At 38.2% G+C, this 17,523-nt stretch overlaps 1 protein-coding gene across 1 annotated transcript in view; it reads left to right on the forward strand.

Moving 5' to 3' along the window:
• The window catches only part of pkhd1l1.1 (PKHD1 like 1, tandem duplicate 1), a 78,155-nt gene that overhangs the window by 16,633 nt on the left and 43,999 nt on the right, over nt 1–17,523 (forward strand). The window contains exons 4-33 of the mRNA XM_079591319.1: nt 1,642–1,750; nt 1,850–1,907; nt 2,011–2,104; nt 2,221–2,274; nt 2,358–2,431; nt 2,521–2,563; nt 2,661–2,731; nt 2,822–2,932; nt 3,114–3,203; nt 3,778–4,043; nt 4,656–4,747; nt 4,884–5,043; nt 5,203–5,338; nt 5,493–5,636; nt 6,366–6,520; nt 6,664–6,774; nt 7,369–7,527; nt 7,634–7,755; nt 7,882–8,039; nt 8,140–8,306; nt 8,647–8,782; nt 9,008–9,162; nt 9,692–9,814; nt 10,199–10,304; nt 11,527–11,634; nt 14,381–14,542; nt 14,842–14,963; nt 15,471–15,603; nt 17,005–17,197; nt 17,360–17,502. Coding sequence (XP_079447445.1) covers nt 1,642–1,750; nt 1,850–1,907; nt 2,011–2,104; nt 2,221–2,274; nt 2,358–2,431; nt 2,521–2,563; nt 2,661–2,731; nt 2,822–2,932; nt 3,114–3,203; nt 3,778–4,043; nt 4,656–4,747; nt 4,884–5,043; nt 5,203–5,338; nt 5,493–5,636; nt 6,366–6,520; nt 6,664–6,774; nt 7,369–7,527; nt 7,634–7,755; nt 7,882–8,039; nt 8,140–8,306; nt 8,647–8,782; nt 9,008–9,162; nt 9,692–9,814; nt 10,199–10,304; nt 11,527–11,634; nt 14,381–14,542; nt 14,842–14,963; nt 15,471–15,603; nt 17,005–17,197; nt 17,360–17,502 — 3,755 coding nt within the window. The remainder of the gene's footprint in view (nt 1–1,641; nt 1,751–1,849; nt 1,908–2,010; nt 2,105–2,220; nt 2,275–2,357; nt 2,432–2,520; nt 2,564–2,660; nt 2,732–2,821; nt 2,933–3,113; nt 3,204–3,777; nt 4,044–4,655; nt 4,748–4,883; nt 5,044–5,202; nt 5,339–5,492; nt 5,637–6,365; nt 6,521–6,663; nt 6,775–7,368; nt 7,528–7,633; nt 7,756–7,881; nt 8,040–8,139; nt 8,307–8,646; nt 8,783–9,007; nt 9,163–9,691; nt 9,815–10,198; nt 10,305–11,526; nt 11,635–14,380; nt 14,543–14,841; nt 14,964–15,470; nt 15,604–17,004; nt 17,198–17,359; nt 17,503–17,523) is intronic.

Raw genomic sequence — 17,523 nt, forward strand, 5'->3', positions numbered from 1 at the left:
TCCCCTGACACGTCTTAGAGCCGAACTTCGCCCTACGCCTCCCCCCACTTTGAAAGCACCCTTCCCGGTTACGGCTTCGATGGTTCCTCACGCGCCCTATGAGCCCTCTCGGTTGATCCCGAGGTAAAACATATGCTTATCGAAAGGTAGGTCTGGGTAAACGGTGAAGCAACTCCAGGGGTTTGAGACACCCCTGGAGAAAAAGCGGTGGAGGAAGGTCCTCCTCCACAAACAAAAACGGACAGTGTCCGTGAGGTTGCAGATGGACGAGATACCCATGCTGTCTTTACTCCCTGGCAGGCTCCCAGGAAGAGTGCCTCGGGTTCAGGCCTGACGGAGCGCCCTTGGTCCTAAAACTGACTTTGGGGGTTTAGTCGAGAAGGGGACAAACGCTCCGCTCGGACAAGGTGAGAGGAAGAAGGTGCTACACCTCTTTGCCTCAGCTACTGCACCCCAGGCTTCTGATTTTACTTCTCCTTTCTCTTTTTTCTTTATGAATCTTAGGAGGCTGGACTTGTCAATATTTCTATCCCTTGCAGCTGCTCTTATAGACTTCTTTCCTTCCTTGACCTCAGCGGCTGCACTCTCCATCTCCTCGAGGGGTGTTTTGCCCCAGGTTGTCTTCCTGGTGTATTGCCTTGGCATGATGGCTTTTCTACAATGTTTATGACATTAAAAATAAAACATATGTAATGTAATATTACATTAAAATATGTTTAAGAATAAACTTAACTTTTGCCTCATGTCTCACTTTACCCCACAGCATTTGTCTCACTTTACCCCACCGCCACATTTTAGAAAAAAACGATCTCTCTTAGCAATTCAGGCTAATCTACAGCTAGCATCATCACATGGTTTTATATGTTGGTAGTTCATCAATATGTATGATATACGTTTTTCTACCTGAATCAATTTGCTTTGGCACAACAGTTGATTAAGTTGACAGCAAGAAAATTTACTTTTATGAGCAAAAAATATATTTTTGTGAAAAAAACATGCTTATCACAGCACCATGAGGTCCACTCCTTTATGGGCAAGGAGAAATGGGAGGGGCTTGAAAACATAATGGTCACATAACCACAAATGTGTTCCGTTGCCTAGATACAGGGGGTGTCTCACATTACCCGATGTCTCACTTTACCCCACTCTCCCCTATAATTAAATCTAGAGTATGATTAAGACGATGAGTGGGACCACTAACGTTTTGCTTGACGTTCATTGTAAAAAATGATCATATAACCAGTCCATATGACTTGTGTTCTCCGAGCCTTCTGAGTTCATACAAGCTATGTACGAACAGACCAAAATTACTATAGTTTATTCCCTGAAAATCTTCCCCGCTCTTGCTGCTCCCAAATCTTATTCATGCAATTTGAAAATGTGAATATTTAAATGTTTACATGAACTTTCTTTTAATGTTATTCTAAATTATTCTGTATGTATGTATTATTAAAATAAAGGTTGCATTTTTAAAATCTCTTTGCATTTGAGTGTATAACAGACTTTAGTCTGTCGTGCTTGTGCATAAATGAGGAAGATAATCAAATTTTAATTCTTTGAAATAGCTGTACCACATAGTGTTATGTGCAATGTTGATAGCTTATTTTTCTCAAAGAAAGCTTTATATTGCATCATATTCAGAGCTCTGCCAGAAGATGACTATGAGGTGCGGGTCAGCGTGGATGGCGTGCCAATTCCTTCCAGTAACATTTGTTATGGATATCAGTGGAATTACTGGTGCATGTTCTATGTAAGTGAAATGGACTTCATTATGCTACTTACTTACTAAAATATACTATTTTCTCAAAATATTACAATATATTCATAAAAACATGCACTGCTTTCACAGAGCCGAACATACTATACACCAAGCATTCAAAGTATCAGTCCACTCTCAGGTCCCCCAGGTATGTTTTGTTAGTTTTTGTCATTATTCTGCTGCTTTGGTTTGTCAAAATGATAACTTTCACTGAAAAATAAAAATAAAATTTCTAACTGAATAAACTTTAGGGACTGTGGTGACACTGCGGGGAAGAATCTATACTGATGTGTACGGAAGCAACACGGACAAAAGCTCAAATGGCCTGGATGCGAGATTTTTAAGGTCTGGAAATATTTAATACACAGTGGAAAAACATAACTGTCTGTATGAATGTTAAATATATTCTGTCTTGACATAAGGTGTGTCTGAAACTGTTTTAATGTGTTTTCTTTGAACAGAGCGTACATGGGAGGCATGCCTTGTGAACTTCTAAAACCCAATTCAGATGAAAAGTAAGTATATCTAAATTAAGTTACTAATAAATGTAAACATTAAATGTGAATGCACCCTTTATAAATATACATACATTTTTCAGGTATGGCCTCTTTTTGGATTCTGAGAGCAGCCAATGGGGATATATGAGCTGTAAAATGACTGGAACTTATATTGGTGAGTACACGTTACTATTAAAACATTCAAGAATTATTCATTCACTATAGATTTTTGTCAGATTAAATGCCATTGCTTTTGGTTTTCAGGTCATCACAACCTCAGTTACATTCTTGACGGTCAATTTGGGAGGTCAGAGAAGTTTGATTTTACTTCACTAAACTTTACATCAAATTCTCTGCATGCTGTTCATAGAAAAGTAGACAAAAGACATATTTTCTGTTTTTAGGAGTTTGCCAGACTTTGGCGTTTTCAGCATCTCAGCACTGAACAAGCTTGCCATGTTCCAGACATACGCAGGTGTGGATAACATTTATTCTTCTCAAATATACAGCATGGAATTGTCTGCACAAAATCAGATTTAACAAAAACATGTCCGTTCTCTTTCAGAGGTGACAGGAGTTTCTCCCTCTGAGGGCAGCATATTGGGCGGCACATTACTGACCATTCAGGGACATTACTTTGATGAGACTGACCAGCCAGCCATGGTGTTAGTAGGAGGTAACCCTTTTAAAATCAATATATATATATATATATATATATATATAGTAATATTGATTTGCTTTGTGATATACATAAAAATATAATAAAATTAATTATTGTGACTAATCATAATTATCCAAATGATTATTTATATAATAATACAAAATTATTATTTTGTATTATAATTTTTTTTCCTTAGGTCGTGAGTGTCAAATTCAGAGTGTATCAAATGAGAGGATTGTCTGCATAACACCTGGTTATGAAAAAAACAATATGACAGTGTTCCCTGGTGAGAACCTTATCTGAAGTCACATCTATTATGATGACGTAATATTTCTGTAAAAATCTTTTCCGTTGGCACGACAGTGGAATTCTGTGCTCCACACGCAAGAACATTTGACTTCGACACTGTTGAAGTGTCACAACACATTATCTCAAACAAGAACATGATTCTCTTTTGTCACGTAACTGATTGTTTTCAAAAGGACATTATGTATCAGAGGCCACAACATAATTGACAGCAAGGAAGCTGGAATTGTAATAATTCCTTTGTATTCGTCTCTTTGATTGTAATATTTAATTTAAAATATATATTTTATTTTATTTTATTTATAGTACAGAATATTTTTCCTTGTTAATAATGGTGGACATGTTCAATAGCCATGACTTTAAGGTATGTGTTTATACAGAAATTGACTTTGAAACCTACCCTGAAATATATTAATTGAAGTAAAAATTTACAAAATGCTGAGGTCTCCCCTACTATTTATAAAATTATTTACACAGGTAAAATGTACAACACTATAAACAGTACTGTCTTGATTGTATTGAGTGATGATTAAATGATCATGTTTGTACTGTTGGTGGCAGAGGTTTTAAAATGGAGATGTGGAACGGATCTTCTCCATACCTTCTTGAGGACGTCCTGAAGTATAATTCCAGTAGTCCTGGGTATTCTGTCCAGTGGGTGGATTCGCTGTCCTATGTTTGGCCCAATGAAATTGATAACTTTGTGGCACGATTGAGTGGTTTCTTTGTTCCAACGGAGACCGACAACTACTATTTCCGAATCAAAGCAGACGACCGATGCCAGCTATATTTCAGCAAGACAGGTCTTCCCCAGGATAAGGTACCTGAATGACAATAAAATCATAATTTCATAATTTCAGTAGTTACCAGAGCAAGCAGTTATCCTGTTAACGGCCTTTTTGAGCATATATCTGAACTTAAATGGTTATAATGTATGAACGCTTTGGAATACAGACCTAAGGTGGATCTATTTTAAAGAAGGCACATAGCAGATTATTGCAGAAGTGAAAGCAGCATAAAAAAAAATTAAAGTGTAAAAAAGTTAAAGGTTTAATATAGTTGTAAAGCAAATGTACTGAACTAAATGTTTTTTATTTTACACAAAATATTTTAGACAATAATTTAGACTCTAAAATTGCTTGAAAAACAACCAAGTTGTTTACCAAATTGAATGTTGGTATCACTAAAATTAAGCCAGCTAAAAGGTTTAAAGTACCCTTTCCATGGTAACGATTTCCAATTTCCAATTTTTTTTTTTTACAGGATTAATTATGAGTGTTTACGCTTTCGAATGATACCTAAAAAAAAAAAAGCCAATAAAAAGTGTGCTAAGTGCTAGCAATACACTGACAGTTAACAGGCTATGTAGATGCTAGTAACTTACAAACATGTTTTAATTTAATTTAAATGTAATCATTTTGTTTTATTTCAGGTTAAGATTGCATCACAGCCTTCCTATACAAGCAGTTTTTTCAGCTATAACACTCAGAGGTCAGACGTCATGCGCTTAGAGAAGGGAAAACCGTAAGTGAAGGTTTTATGTTTAAAAAAGTCATAGATGTTTGCTCTCTATTAGTCTTTTTGTCATCATTACTATTGTTATTATTGACTATATTGATTACAGTATAGTCAATATGAAACATATTTTAATGTGCTACAGGTACTACATTGAGATTCTAGTGCAGGAGTATGGAGTAGTAGCATCAGTGGATGTGGCCTTTTTCAAAGAGATCAGTCCTTTCATGGCCCAGCAGACAATTGAAGCTGTTAATGAGAAACAACAGATTAATGCAAACTATAATATAGTACCTGAAAAACAGGTAAGTGAGCTCACATATGCACTTTAGGGAAAGTTCAAAGATTATCTTGATAAGATAGAAAGAAGCCATTTTTCTGCACTGCACCTGCAGAAACTCAAGTCTCAGATATGATCTCCTCTACCTGCAATGTGCATTGTTTTTAAATCTTTGTTGTTTTAGGTGGTTCGTTTCGTGGGGTGGATGCCAGTAGCCCCCATCAATGAGGTGCAGACTCTGAGAATCAGCAGTGATTGTTTCTTTCTGAGCAACTGTCAAAACACATTCTTCTTCCTGGCATATGGAGATCTTAAAACAGGTGCATTAGTTCACACAGCACAATAAATGTGTGTTTGATGAAGCTAAAATATAAAAAATGTATGTGCTTCTATAATTTTTGAATTCACCCTTCTGCATTACGTCTTTGTTCGCCTTGTTTGTAATGTTTACTGGAGTTGCTTTGCATGTTGTAGGGCCGATCCCAGTTAGTGCATCAGCGATGGAGTTGCAGAACGCTCTGAATGATTTGTGGACAATTAAACCAGACAGCGTGACAGTCACAAAGCAAGAACTGAACAATGAGTCAATGTACAATGTGACATTCAACTCTAACAGAGGTGAACTTAATATGTTTGTTTTTTAATCAAGATACTTTGACTGATTTCTCTGTCAGTCATCTGATTTTTGCTAACAAAAACATTTACATGAGATATGTACTTTAGCAAAATTTCCTGTGACCAATTACCCATTACACTAAATTTAAGTAAAAATAAATTGTAATAAAAAATGTTTGTAATGAAACTAATTTATAAATGCGACAGACAGTTAAACCCTAATGTTCTTACTGTATGTCACTCTTTTATTTAGTCAACTCACCTCTATATTTTTAAACTTTTGATTTAAAAGGACAGTAATGTATGTACATGTAAAATACTGTTAGATATATGTATGTTTTATTGAAAGTAAAAAGTCCAAATTATGATATAATTTAAATATATATATATATATAGCATGGTGAGACTATACTTTCAATGTGCACTTCTACGGTAAAATAATGTTAAAACAATATGTTTGTTAGTAACCAATACGGTAACACTTTAAGCTTAAAGCCTTTATATATAATACATTAGTTATGCCTTGTAATGCAGCTTATAATGGATTGTATGATTTAATGAATAATTTTAACCACAGTTATAATTCATTATAAACTTAAATTTCACTTTTCATATTATTTTGTTTCTTATTTTTTTAGCAGTTATGCACATTAGGTTGTTTTAAAGTATTCAAGTACATTTAAGAGTGTTTTGCAATATGTTTTTTTTTTGGAAATCTTGGAATTATCTCAGGTGACTTTAAGGACCTTGACTACTCGATCATGGGCTCAGATACTAACATCACAGTTACTGAGAATGTGAAAGGCCAGGCCAGCATGGAGACGTTCACACTGCTGTGGGGTGGAGTTCCGTCCCTCCCTCTGCCTTTCAATGCTTCTGCAGCTGAGGTTTTTGTTTAGTTTATATTTCTTAATATTTACCATAGAATAAAATAACATTGCTGTATACAAACATTTAGAATTATCTCTTGAAATATTCCTTTTCGAATTACACCTCTGTTTTCTTTGTTTGTTTGTTTATTTCATTAAAGTTGCGTTCAGCACTAGATATGATGATCACCGCAAAATGTCCAGCAGAGATTCCGACCACGGAAAACACTAATGTGAAATTTTTCAGAGATTATGAGACCAACATCACAGGGGTAAGTAAGGCTGCAAAGCAGATGATTTGGGGCAAGCTGACAGCTTACACCAACGCAAACCCTCTTTTGGCGTTAACAAATTACCAAATGTTACTAAAGAAAACCAGTGAAAAATTAGCGCTGAAAATGTTTGGACATTTTTGCAGCTGACCTTATTGCACATGAATTTGTAGGAGTGTCCCTTTCTGAAGCAACATTTATAGGAGGAGAGTATTTAAATGAACAATGCAAGTCAATTTACTGGTATTTGCTTAAACCAGACACTAATTTGTGCTGCTCTTGGTAGATTGCTTTGGTCATTATGTAAATGGTCTGGCTGCGTCTGTGTTCTTTAATTTCATCGTCAGTAGATCATGCACAATAATTTCCACTCCCATCAGCGCTTTTTGGAATTGCGCACTCTCGCTAATTTGCCCTGTTTAGTAAATCTGGCCCCAAGTAGGTTCAACATGCCTACTTATTTCAAATCAAGTCAATTCAAGTTAGCTTTGCAAATGTTTGACATTACAAAATTCTTACATGATAAACATCAGTTATTTGGTTGAAAACATCACCTTTTTGTCCAGCTTTTAGAGCTTTCTCCTTATCAAACAGTTTTCGGGTGATCTAAGCCGCAGAGGGGTCCGGGTCACTGATTCAGAGGCTTTCTGTGGCCGCTGGTCTCTGAAGAATCCAGAGATTCTTTTCAATGCCAGTGACATTACAGCATCCGGAGCAGTCTATAGCCCAATACTGCTACAAACATACAGCACTGTAAGCTCCACTAAACACTTTAGCATCTCATCCTTACTAATGGATTTTTCTCAGCATGGAAATTAAATTTTCAAAGATTAATATATATATATATTTTTCGTTGTAGCTCTGTTTGGCCTACAAAGGGCGCCTGGTGAATGAACTGGGAATATTGTTCAGTTACTTTGCTGCGAATACTTACCGGGAAGAGAACATACGCATCTCTGTGCAGTTTGACTCAACGGATGTGTAAGTTTAATCTACTGAACATAAATAGTAACCTGATGTCTTTCCTTTAGAGTATTTGTATTTATAGCAAAAATGTAATAACAAAATAAATTAATGTGAGGATAACATTGATGGGGTCATTCTCAGGTGGAACTACAAGTGTGTGGATCTCCTGACTTCCATACAGACAAACTACATAGGCTCCAACTACAAACTTCTTCTGTTCAGTGTGTATGGAGTGGCAAACTCTGTTTACTTTATAGATGCTGTTCACATTGGACGTGCAACTGCTTTGGATTCTAATGGTGAATAGGAATACGTTTTAAATAAATGTTACATTTTATTTTATTTTATTTTAAAGTGGTCTTTTAAAATGTAATGTACTATTATCTCTCTCCACTTAAGTTATAATCCACAGAAGAAGACCACCTGCTCTGGCCAGTTCAGGACTTTTCTTTTCAAACATAACTGTGAGCAAACAAGCAAATGCTTCACAAGTCAGCTATGAGATCATCTCGACACCTTACAACTGTGGCTTTGGTGTCCCACTGTTTGAAATAGGATTTCTGAAGGTAAGTTAGAGTTAAAATGGAAGGGAAGAGCTTGAACTTCCAGATTTCTCTGATGTGACAGACGACAACAGAATATCTACATGTCATATGTCTTTGACTTTTGAGTTCATTGATATATCTCTGAGTTGTTTCCTGCAGATTGTGTGCACATAAATGCATAAAGGGATAGTTCACACAAAAATTTAAATTCTGTCATCAATTACTCACCCTCATGTTTCAACCCATTCATTGTTTCTACCCCATAATCATTTTGCTCTTCTTCAGAGCACAAATTAAGATATTTTTATCTCATGTAAGCCTTCCATGTTCTCAATCTTCAGTCTTCATTTATGTCCACCAGAAGATGCCAAACAGAACAGGAGACCTACTGATTCAAAGCCAAGGGAATGCCACTGTCACCATTATGCGCCCTCAGAAAGCCAGCCCCCCTCTTACAGGAACCTTTAATGTTGAGTTCTTAGCCCGGCGTGTTGAAGGTAAGCATGTTGGCTGTGGGTTTGTCTGTTACTTTATTGTGTAGCTGCTGGAAATAACTGAATAATTTAGTACATGGAATTTCCTGTAGTTGCACAGCAGATTCTTGATGTCGGACACTGTTAATCATGTTTCAGCCCCAAAATGTATTATTCGAAAAGCGAACTGGACTTAATTCTACATAAACCACCATTTTTTTATTTGGTATGTGCATTGTGTGTTCCCAGGCCTGGCGGTAAACATCAGCGCTGCGGACCTGCAGTACGCCCTGCAGGGGATCCCAGAGCTCGGCCAGCTTCAGGTGCAGAGATCTGGAGACTGTAGAGGATACAGCTGGTACATACAGTGGCTCACCATCCCTGGAAATCAGCCTCTGTTAAAGGCAAGAAAGAGCTCAGAGTGCTATTACAATAAAATGAGCTGGTGTTTGCAAGACGGCAATGATACTGCTCATGAGCAATGTTAATGGCAATTTAAATAAAACTTTGGTTAAAAATATTAAATGTGCAAAATTTTAAAGTCAAATGTGTACAATTAATTAAAATATATAACAAAGTCAAAATGGAAAGGTCTTTGCAACCCATTTTTACTTCTGCAATGTGAAATATTTCGAAGTGAAAAGATATTCAATGAAAAAATGAAATAGGGCCAGTCTTGAGTGTATCCAGTGGGTACAAATATAAGGAGAACAACTGTTTTAAATATTGATAATAATAAGAAATGATTGAGCACCAAATAAGTAGTTCAGAATCATTTCTGAAGGATGTGCAACCTTGGTGAGCATAAGAGACTTTTAAAAACCTTTATATATATATATTTAACTTGCCAACCCCAAATTTATATCTTAATTGACTCAAACTTTTCATTTCATACCTGGCTGAATTAATTTTTTTTTTGATAATGTTAACCAGATCAATGCTTCCAATGTTGTTGGCGTGAACCCTTCATTAACATCACGCAAGATCGAGCAAGGAGGCCTCTTCAAACAGAGAATTATGGGAGACTTTCTGCGGGTGCCTACAAATAAACCACAGGTGCGTTTCTTACTCACTGCTTTTGCTGCAATAATGTTTGTCCAACATACATTGGTTATATACTGTATGCAGCTTGCTTTTAAAGGCTGTTCCTCATGTTACCTGATGCAGTGTAGCGTGCAGATTTCAATAGCGCTACATAGTGGGTCAGGTGCGGGGCCTGTCCGGTTGTTAATCTGTTTGAATATCCACTGTTCTAGGAATTTTGCATGTTGAGAGGATAATGGCTGAACTTAAAGGTTCATTTGTATTATTACAAAAGGACAGTTGTGCATTCTTTATATTTTGAGTGTGCATGATCCTATTCATATTTTATGCTAGAAGTTCTCAAGAATGCATTGCATACAAGTTTACTGATAAAATATGTATGTGCTTATCTTTAAGGTGGAAGTTTTCATCAATGGTATTCCATCACGATGCTCAGGAGACTGTGGTTTCACCTGGAGTGAGCCAAAGACCCCAACAGTGACCGGGATCTCGCCTACAAAAGGTAAAGAAGAGTAAATGATCAAGTCTTGCATAAAAGCTTTCATGCATTTATAATGGTTTATATTCAGTGTTGGGCATGTTACTTTTAAAAAAGTAATTAGTTATAGTTACTAGTTACTTCTCACAAATATTAACAGAGTAACTGAATTACATCATTATAAAAGTAACTAATTACCTGGGAAAGTTTTTTTTTAAATGTTCAAATATGTAAAAAAAACTTGGATGCCCCCAATATTAAATATGTTCAATTAATGAAATGGACACTAAATAGAATAAATTCTTATTATAAAACATTGTACACTAATTTACACTATTTTAATGTTGCTGTGGGACAATGTAAGAGACACCAATTAAATTCAATATATTGTTGTAAATAGTATCATTACTATAGTGGAACAATAAAACACAATATATAATTTTTAATATTTATTGCACAGACCACAACTGGCCTACAAATTATAAATTATTATTCTTAAGAAATGTAACAAAAATGAATAAATAATAATAAAAAATATGCATACACTCTTTGTAGTGGAAATAAAGATTATAAAACTGTCACAACTTCACATACTGTAGCCTACTTGAAGTATTTTCTTCCTCACAAAAGTAAACAGTTCAACTAGAAGTGCTCTCAATATAATACTGAACAATTTACCCCAAAAAATAAAAAAAATAATAAAATACAATTTTGGGGGTTTATTTTTATAACCTACAGAGAACGTCATCATCAGAGGTTATTTAAGCCAAATTATAGGCGTTCATGTGTCCACAACCAGTCAAACAAAGATGTTTTCTGGGTACGTTCCCTGCAGTTTATTTTCGGGTTTTATTTTATAACCATGTACCGTAAACTAACTAAAACGTTGCAGATTATACCTATAGGCTACAGAGATTATTCTAATGCTGAAATGTGTTATTTATTGATAAACAAACTATATAATGCTCGGACACGCTCGCTCTCTCTTGCGCAATGTTGCTCGCTCTCAGACTCACTCGGTCTCTCTCGCGCACTGTCAAGCAAGCTTGCGGCGTTCGCTTGACTTCTCAACTTCTCAATTATAGTAACGCCGCATTGTATTGTCAGTAGCGGTAACGGTGTTGTAACGGTGGAAACAGTAATTCGATTGATTACTTGAAGAAAATAACGCCGTAATGAACGCCGTTTATTTATACCGCTGTTATTCCCATCACTGTTTATATTATTGATATAACTTGTCTTTCAGGATCCAGCAGTCTGGGAACAGTTCTTACCATAACTGGATCTGGTTTTGATGGTGGAAACGTCACTGTAAAGATTGGAGATGTGGAATGCTCTGTTCTACAGCTTACCAGTAAGTCAAAACTCAGTAATGTCATAACATCTTTTTTTTTGAGCTGCCTTGTTCTACAGCTTACCAGTAAGTCAAAACTCAGTAATGTCATAAAATATTTTTTTTTGCGCGCGCACACACCCAAAGTGCGCACATAGAGAGCAGCATTAACAGCACGCAAACACAGAATTGTCTCCTTTTCACGTCTCTTTGGGCATGAATGAATAAAAGGGCCTTTAAATTAGTTAAAAATATATATATATATTTTTTAAACAAGCAAGCAGTCCCAGCCCTTTGCATAAAAAGTAACTAAGCAGCACAATTAGTTACTTTTTTAGGGAGTAACGCAATATTATAAGACATTACTTTTAAAAGTAGCTTTCCCCAACACTGGTCTTAAGTGAATATAAACAGTTGAGAAAGAAAACGAATGTGTATCATTATATTGGATCCGTGCAGATCTTAAGAGGCTTATAGAGGCATTCAAGCTTTAAAAAGAATGCATAACACCATAATAGTGGATCAAATGACTTGTAGACTATATTCCAAGTCTTCCAAAGTCGTACTATAGCATTGTCACGTCTCAGGGTAGAAGAAGATGAAGTTCCAGATAAAGATTCAAATAGCAAAGGTTTATTTGATCCATGAAACATCAACATTAACAATGCACAGGTGATGATAATTACTCAGGGAAGAGTGAGTGCAGGTGTGAAGACACGGGGGATGCTGGGAAATGTAGTGAGGCGTAAGATGAAGGTGGAATCCTGACAGTACCCCCCCCCTCCCGCCAGGCGCGACCCGCGCCGTAGATGGAGAAAGGCGGAGCTGACGGAGGGAGGAGCCATGGAGGAGGAAGGGTAGAGGGGTCCAGGGTGCCGACTGACGGAGGCGGAGCAGAAGAGGGAGGAGATCCGGGGGGAGCCGAAGAGCCGACGGACCCAGGCGACACCGAGGGACCAGCTGGACATGGCGGACCCGCCGGCTCTGGCGAGTGAGGGGCTGACAGGGGACAGAAGGGCACGGTGACGAAAGAGGGAGTGAGGACCAAAGAGGGAACTGAAGGGAGCGAGGAGTTCAACAGAGCCGGGAGGACGAAGGGACGAGGCGTAGCCGGAGGAGAGCAGTCCAGAGGCGAGGGAAGATGGACGAGTGACCAAGGTGGATTCGGGGGGACGAGTGAGCCTGGAGGAGCTGGTGGACTGATGGACCATGGAGGAACTGAAGGAGGTAGGAGCCAAGGGGACGGTGATGAACGGATGGGCTGAGGCGGAGTATTGGGCACGGAGGTTGGAGGCGAAGAACTGAGATCCACCGACCCATCTGGCAACACCGGACGAGAGGGCTCTGTGCTGGGCAGCGATGAGGGCTCTGTGCTGGGCAGCGATGAGGGCTCTGTGCTGGGCAGCGATGAGGGCTCTGTGCTGGGCAGCGATGAGGGCTCTGTGCTGGGCAGCGATGAGGGCTCTGTGCTGGGCAGCGATGAGGGCTCTGTGCCGGGCAGATCCAGTGATGAGGGCTTTGTGCTGGGCAGATCCAGCGAAGGAAAGGGTGGGCTGGGCGGGACCAGCGTCGAAGAGGGCTTACTGCTGGGCAGCGTTGAGGGCTCTGTGCTGGACGGGACCAGCGGCGAAGGAAGCTCTGGGCTGGACGGGACCAGCGGTGCAGGAAGCTCTGGGCTGGACGGGACCAGCGGTGCAGGAAGCTCTGGGCTGGACGGGACCAGCGGTGCAGGAAGCTCTGGGCTGGACGGGACCAGCGGTGCAGGAAGCTCTGGGCTGGACGGGACCAGCGGTGCAGAAGGCTTTGAGCTGGGCGGGACCAGCGGTGAAGAGGGCTCTTGACCTTGGCGAGACCGGCGAAGATGAAGGCGTCTCAGAACCGGGCGGGACCGGCGAAAATGAAGGCGTCTTTGAGCCGGACGATATTTGCGATGATGAAGGCGTTTCTGAGCCGGAGAATCCCGGGCTGGGCTGTTCGAACTAGAAGGACCTTGGGACCGGATCGGACTTGGGATCAAAATCGGACTCGGGCATTCCCAAAGTAAGGGAGGAACTATTATTCCTGTTAATTCAGGCACCCGACCGGGCTCTGGCAGTGGATCGGACACTGACACTGGATCGGGCTCGTGCACTGGATGATCGGGCTGCTCAGGCACTGGCTCAATTTGGAGAGAGGATCCACCAACCCAAAGAGCTCTGTCCAAGAATTCCACAAAAGGTAAATGAAAGTCCCGGAGCAAAAGTAGCTGGGTTCGAGTATCTTCCAGTCCACCCCAAAAACGCCGCTTCAAGTATTCCTCTTCCCAATAAACATCTTGGTGAAGATGAAGATATACTTCCACGAATTCTTCAATCGAACTCCCATTCTGATGAAAAAGGAACGTGTCCATAGAGTCTACCTCCATCTCGTTCTTTTGGGTCGGTCAATCTGTCATGTCTCAGGGTAGAAGAAGATGAAGTTCCAGATAAAGATTCAAATAGCAAAGGTTTATTTGATCCATGAAACATCAACATTAACAATGCACAGGTGATGATAATTACTCAGGGAAGAGTGAGTGCAGGTGTGAAGACACGGGGGATGCTGGGAAATGTAGTGAGGCGTAAGATGAAGGTGGAATCCTGACAAGCATTGCATGAGAAAAATGTTTTTTTTTTGTTTTTTTATCATTATTCATAAAAAAGTTTAGGTGAGTAAATTTTTTACTGAACTTTAAAAAAAATATACTATTCAAGCAAACATCTGCTCAAATTATTTATTTGTGTTTCAGATACTTCTATAACCTGCCAGGTCGGTCCTGCAAGTGCAGGTGTACAGCCAGTCTCTCTGAGTTTCTCTGTGCTGGGAAATGCCCAATACCAAACTAACAACAGCTTGTTCACACACCTGTTAGGAGTGACTTCCATAAACCCAACAACAGGAAGTGTAGCAGGTACATGTAGCATTACAATTCTCTACATACAGTTGAGTAGAGTGTAAAATAAATACATTTACTGAAGTATTTGATGCGTGCATATGTCTTTCATACATCTCGTAGATTGGGTAAAAAGGTCTAGTACCTGTAGTTAAATGCTTCTATTTCATATTTTAAAAATGATATATTTTTTTTAATTACAAATTATATCAGCAGAACAATTTTAATGACAAGTTGAACTGACACATTACTTTCAAAATAGTATTTGTTGTGTCCAAAACCTGCTTACCTATGCTTTTTTTTGTATGGCTTCACAGGAGGGACGATTCTGACAGTGTCAGGCTATGGATTCAGTAATGATACCGCAGTCACCATTGGCACTCAGCCATGTAACATTATAGACGTGGAACTTTTCCAGCTTAGATGCATAGTTCCTGCTGTAAGTGAAGATCTTGATTTCCCATGAAGATAAAAAAAAAAAAAGTCTTTACATTTTAAATCCTAAATGGGTTATAAACCCTTTTAAATAAAATATTAATAGAATATAAATGGTATTATTATGAATATTGTTTTATTAGCATTATTGACAGAACTCCTAAGGGCAAATTCAATAAAAAGTTATACCACTTTTAAATGGAATGTCATAAAAAAAAAAAAATGCATCCCCATGCTCCACAACTTGGCACTCGTGAAATGTGAAATTGTCACATGTGAATTGTTTAATATATGGAATTTGCATCTTTTCTTTGGTAAATCCGATACTGATACTGAAACAAGACAGCACATCCAAATAAACATAGTGGGCACAATGCAATCTTAGGGAATTTCCCCCTTAAGTAATGTACTTGCGTTAAAAAAAATAAAATAATATATAATAAACCTTATGCTGTACATTACTGAATTCATGGAATTTTTATTCATGAATCTTGTGTATGACATCAATCAGGGGTCAGAAGGTGAGCGGACAGTAACACTGACCACGGCAGAGATGACAGCAATATCAAATGGCTCTTTCAAGTACAGCAGGACTCTGACCGCCTTAATCACATCGATGAGCCCACAAACTACAACAGTATTCGGTAAGATATTAATATTTATAAATTTGGTAGACTATTTTACCCAATTTAGGGCAGATTATGTTTACCAGTCCATTTATTCCCATGGAATTTAACCTATGACCTTAAAACTCTAAAGAAGCCCTTTTCATTAGACATTACATTAGACCCAGTGTGACAAGTACCCAGAATTGCTTTAGATGTTCATATATGTTTTCAATACATATTCATCTTGTCAAAATTGGTGCCCTATAGTTGGCCTCATTCTATGTTTGCAAACAGTCAACAACTGATTGTGTTCCGATCTGAGATTAGAGCTGTAATCCGATACTTCATTTCTTCCCTTGCCTTTATTCACAAGAATGTTGAGTAGTAAATAAGAATAGCCAAGCTTTCAGTTCATTTCATACAAAGATTTAATCCCTTCAACATACAACTTGTAATAGTGCATCATCTATGTGTCTCTTAAAGTCACCAGTCAAATTCAGTCTGATTAGGCATTGGGAATGCCATAGTGATAAGTGTACATCTAAAATTAATTTTTGCTACACCTACTAATACTAATGCTGGCCATTAATGAAAATGTAAATGGAAACACTTTATTTTACAGTGTCCTTATCACTATAGTAACTACATGTAACATATGTAACAACTATATATTATGCATATAACTTTTTTTACAGGCTTATATATGTATATATATATTAATTCATTAAATCAATGAAAATTATTTATTCTAATAGTTTCATAAAATGTTATATACATTTAGAGCATGCAGGTTCACATATAAGCTTATATGAAACATTTATAATAAATAAATAATTTGGATTTATTCATTTTCTTTTTTTACAGTTTCATATATGCACACACACACACACACGCACGCACGCACACACGCACGCATGCACACACACACACACACGGCCATTCCAACCTATAATGAAATCCACTGCTTCCATATTCAAATAAACACTGGTTAGCTTCTGTTCTTAGAGAGACATGATAATAAAGATGAAAGTCAAGGGGATACAAACAAACTGGTAGAATCACATTCAAGTGTCTCTTTCTAGCCCATTGTTCTGATCTGCTTTTTCATCTTGGTTACAGCTGTAAACCCCCAATAGGCCTCCAGACAAACTTCCGCAAAAAGTATTTTTTTCAGCTCTTTTGTGCATGCCAGATAATTCCACTGGCTTTAGCTAATGTCACGCAATCAGAAAAGCCGGTTTGGCTGCAGTGAAGGACAATCAACAATGTGATGTTTCTTAAAAGGATCTGTCAACAACACTGAAATCTGCTCTAAACACTCAAAGCATCACACTAACAACAGTTTTGTATCTGACTTCCTCATTGTCACCACCCCTCACAATCTTACAAGAACAGCGATTAATTTGACCCTGTTTTCACTGATCATTTTTAATAAAGGGCGCAGGATTCTCACCATCATGGGCACAAATTTTGGGGCGCAGGCTAATGGCAGCTCTGTTTTGATCGGTGAAGCTGAGTGTGAATTGCTGCAGTGGACCAATGGAAACATTACCTGCCTGTTACCCACACTTCCCCCAGCTATGTACAATGTCCGTGTGAGAGTCGGAAACCTGGGTTACACCTTAACCAGGTCTCATATCACTTACTATACTCAATATTTATACTGTATGTAAATATCATGTTTCAACTGTAGAATGGAATTGTGCATTAACGGGAATTATGCATTTACAATGAAATTTAATCCAAAGTGAAGCTTTTTAGTGTGATTAAATGTTTTTGTGTGTGTGTGCAGCACTGGCGTTAATACCACCATACAGTATGTTCTAGAGGTCACAAGTTTTTCTCCACCTCTGGGGTCTTTGTATGGTGGAACCACCATCACTGTCACCGGCTCCGGGTTCAGCCCTGTCACAGCAGACAATAATGTCACTCTAGGTAAGACAAGACTAAAATTAA

The sequence above is a fragment of the Phoxinus phoxinus genome (genome assembly GCF_949152265.1).
Source record: "Phoxinus phoxinus genome assembly, chromosome: 19".
Lineage (NCBI taxonomy): Eukaryota > Metazoa > Chordata > Actinopteri > Cypriniformes > Leuciscidae > Phoxinus > Phoxinus phoxinus.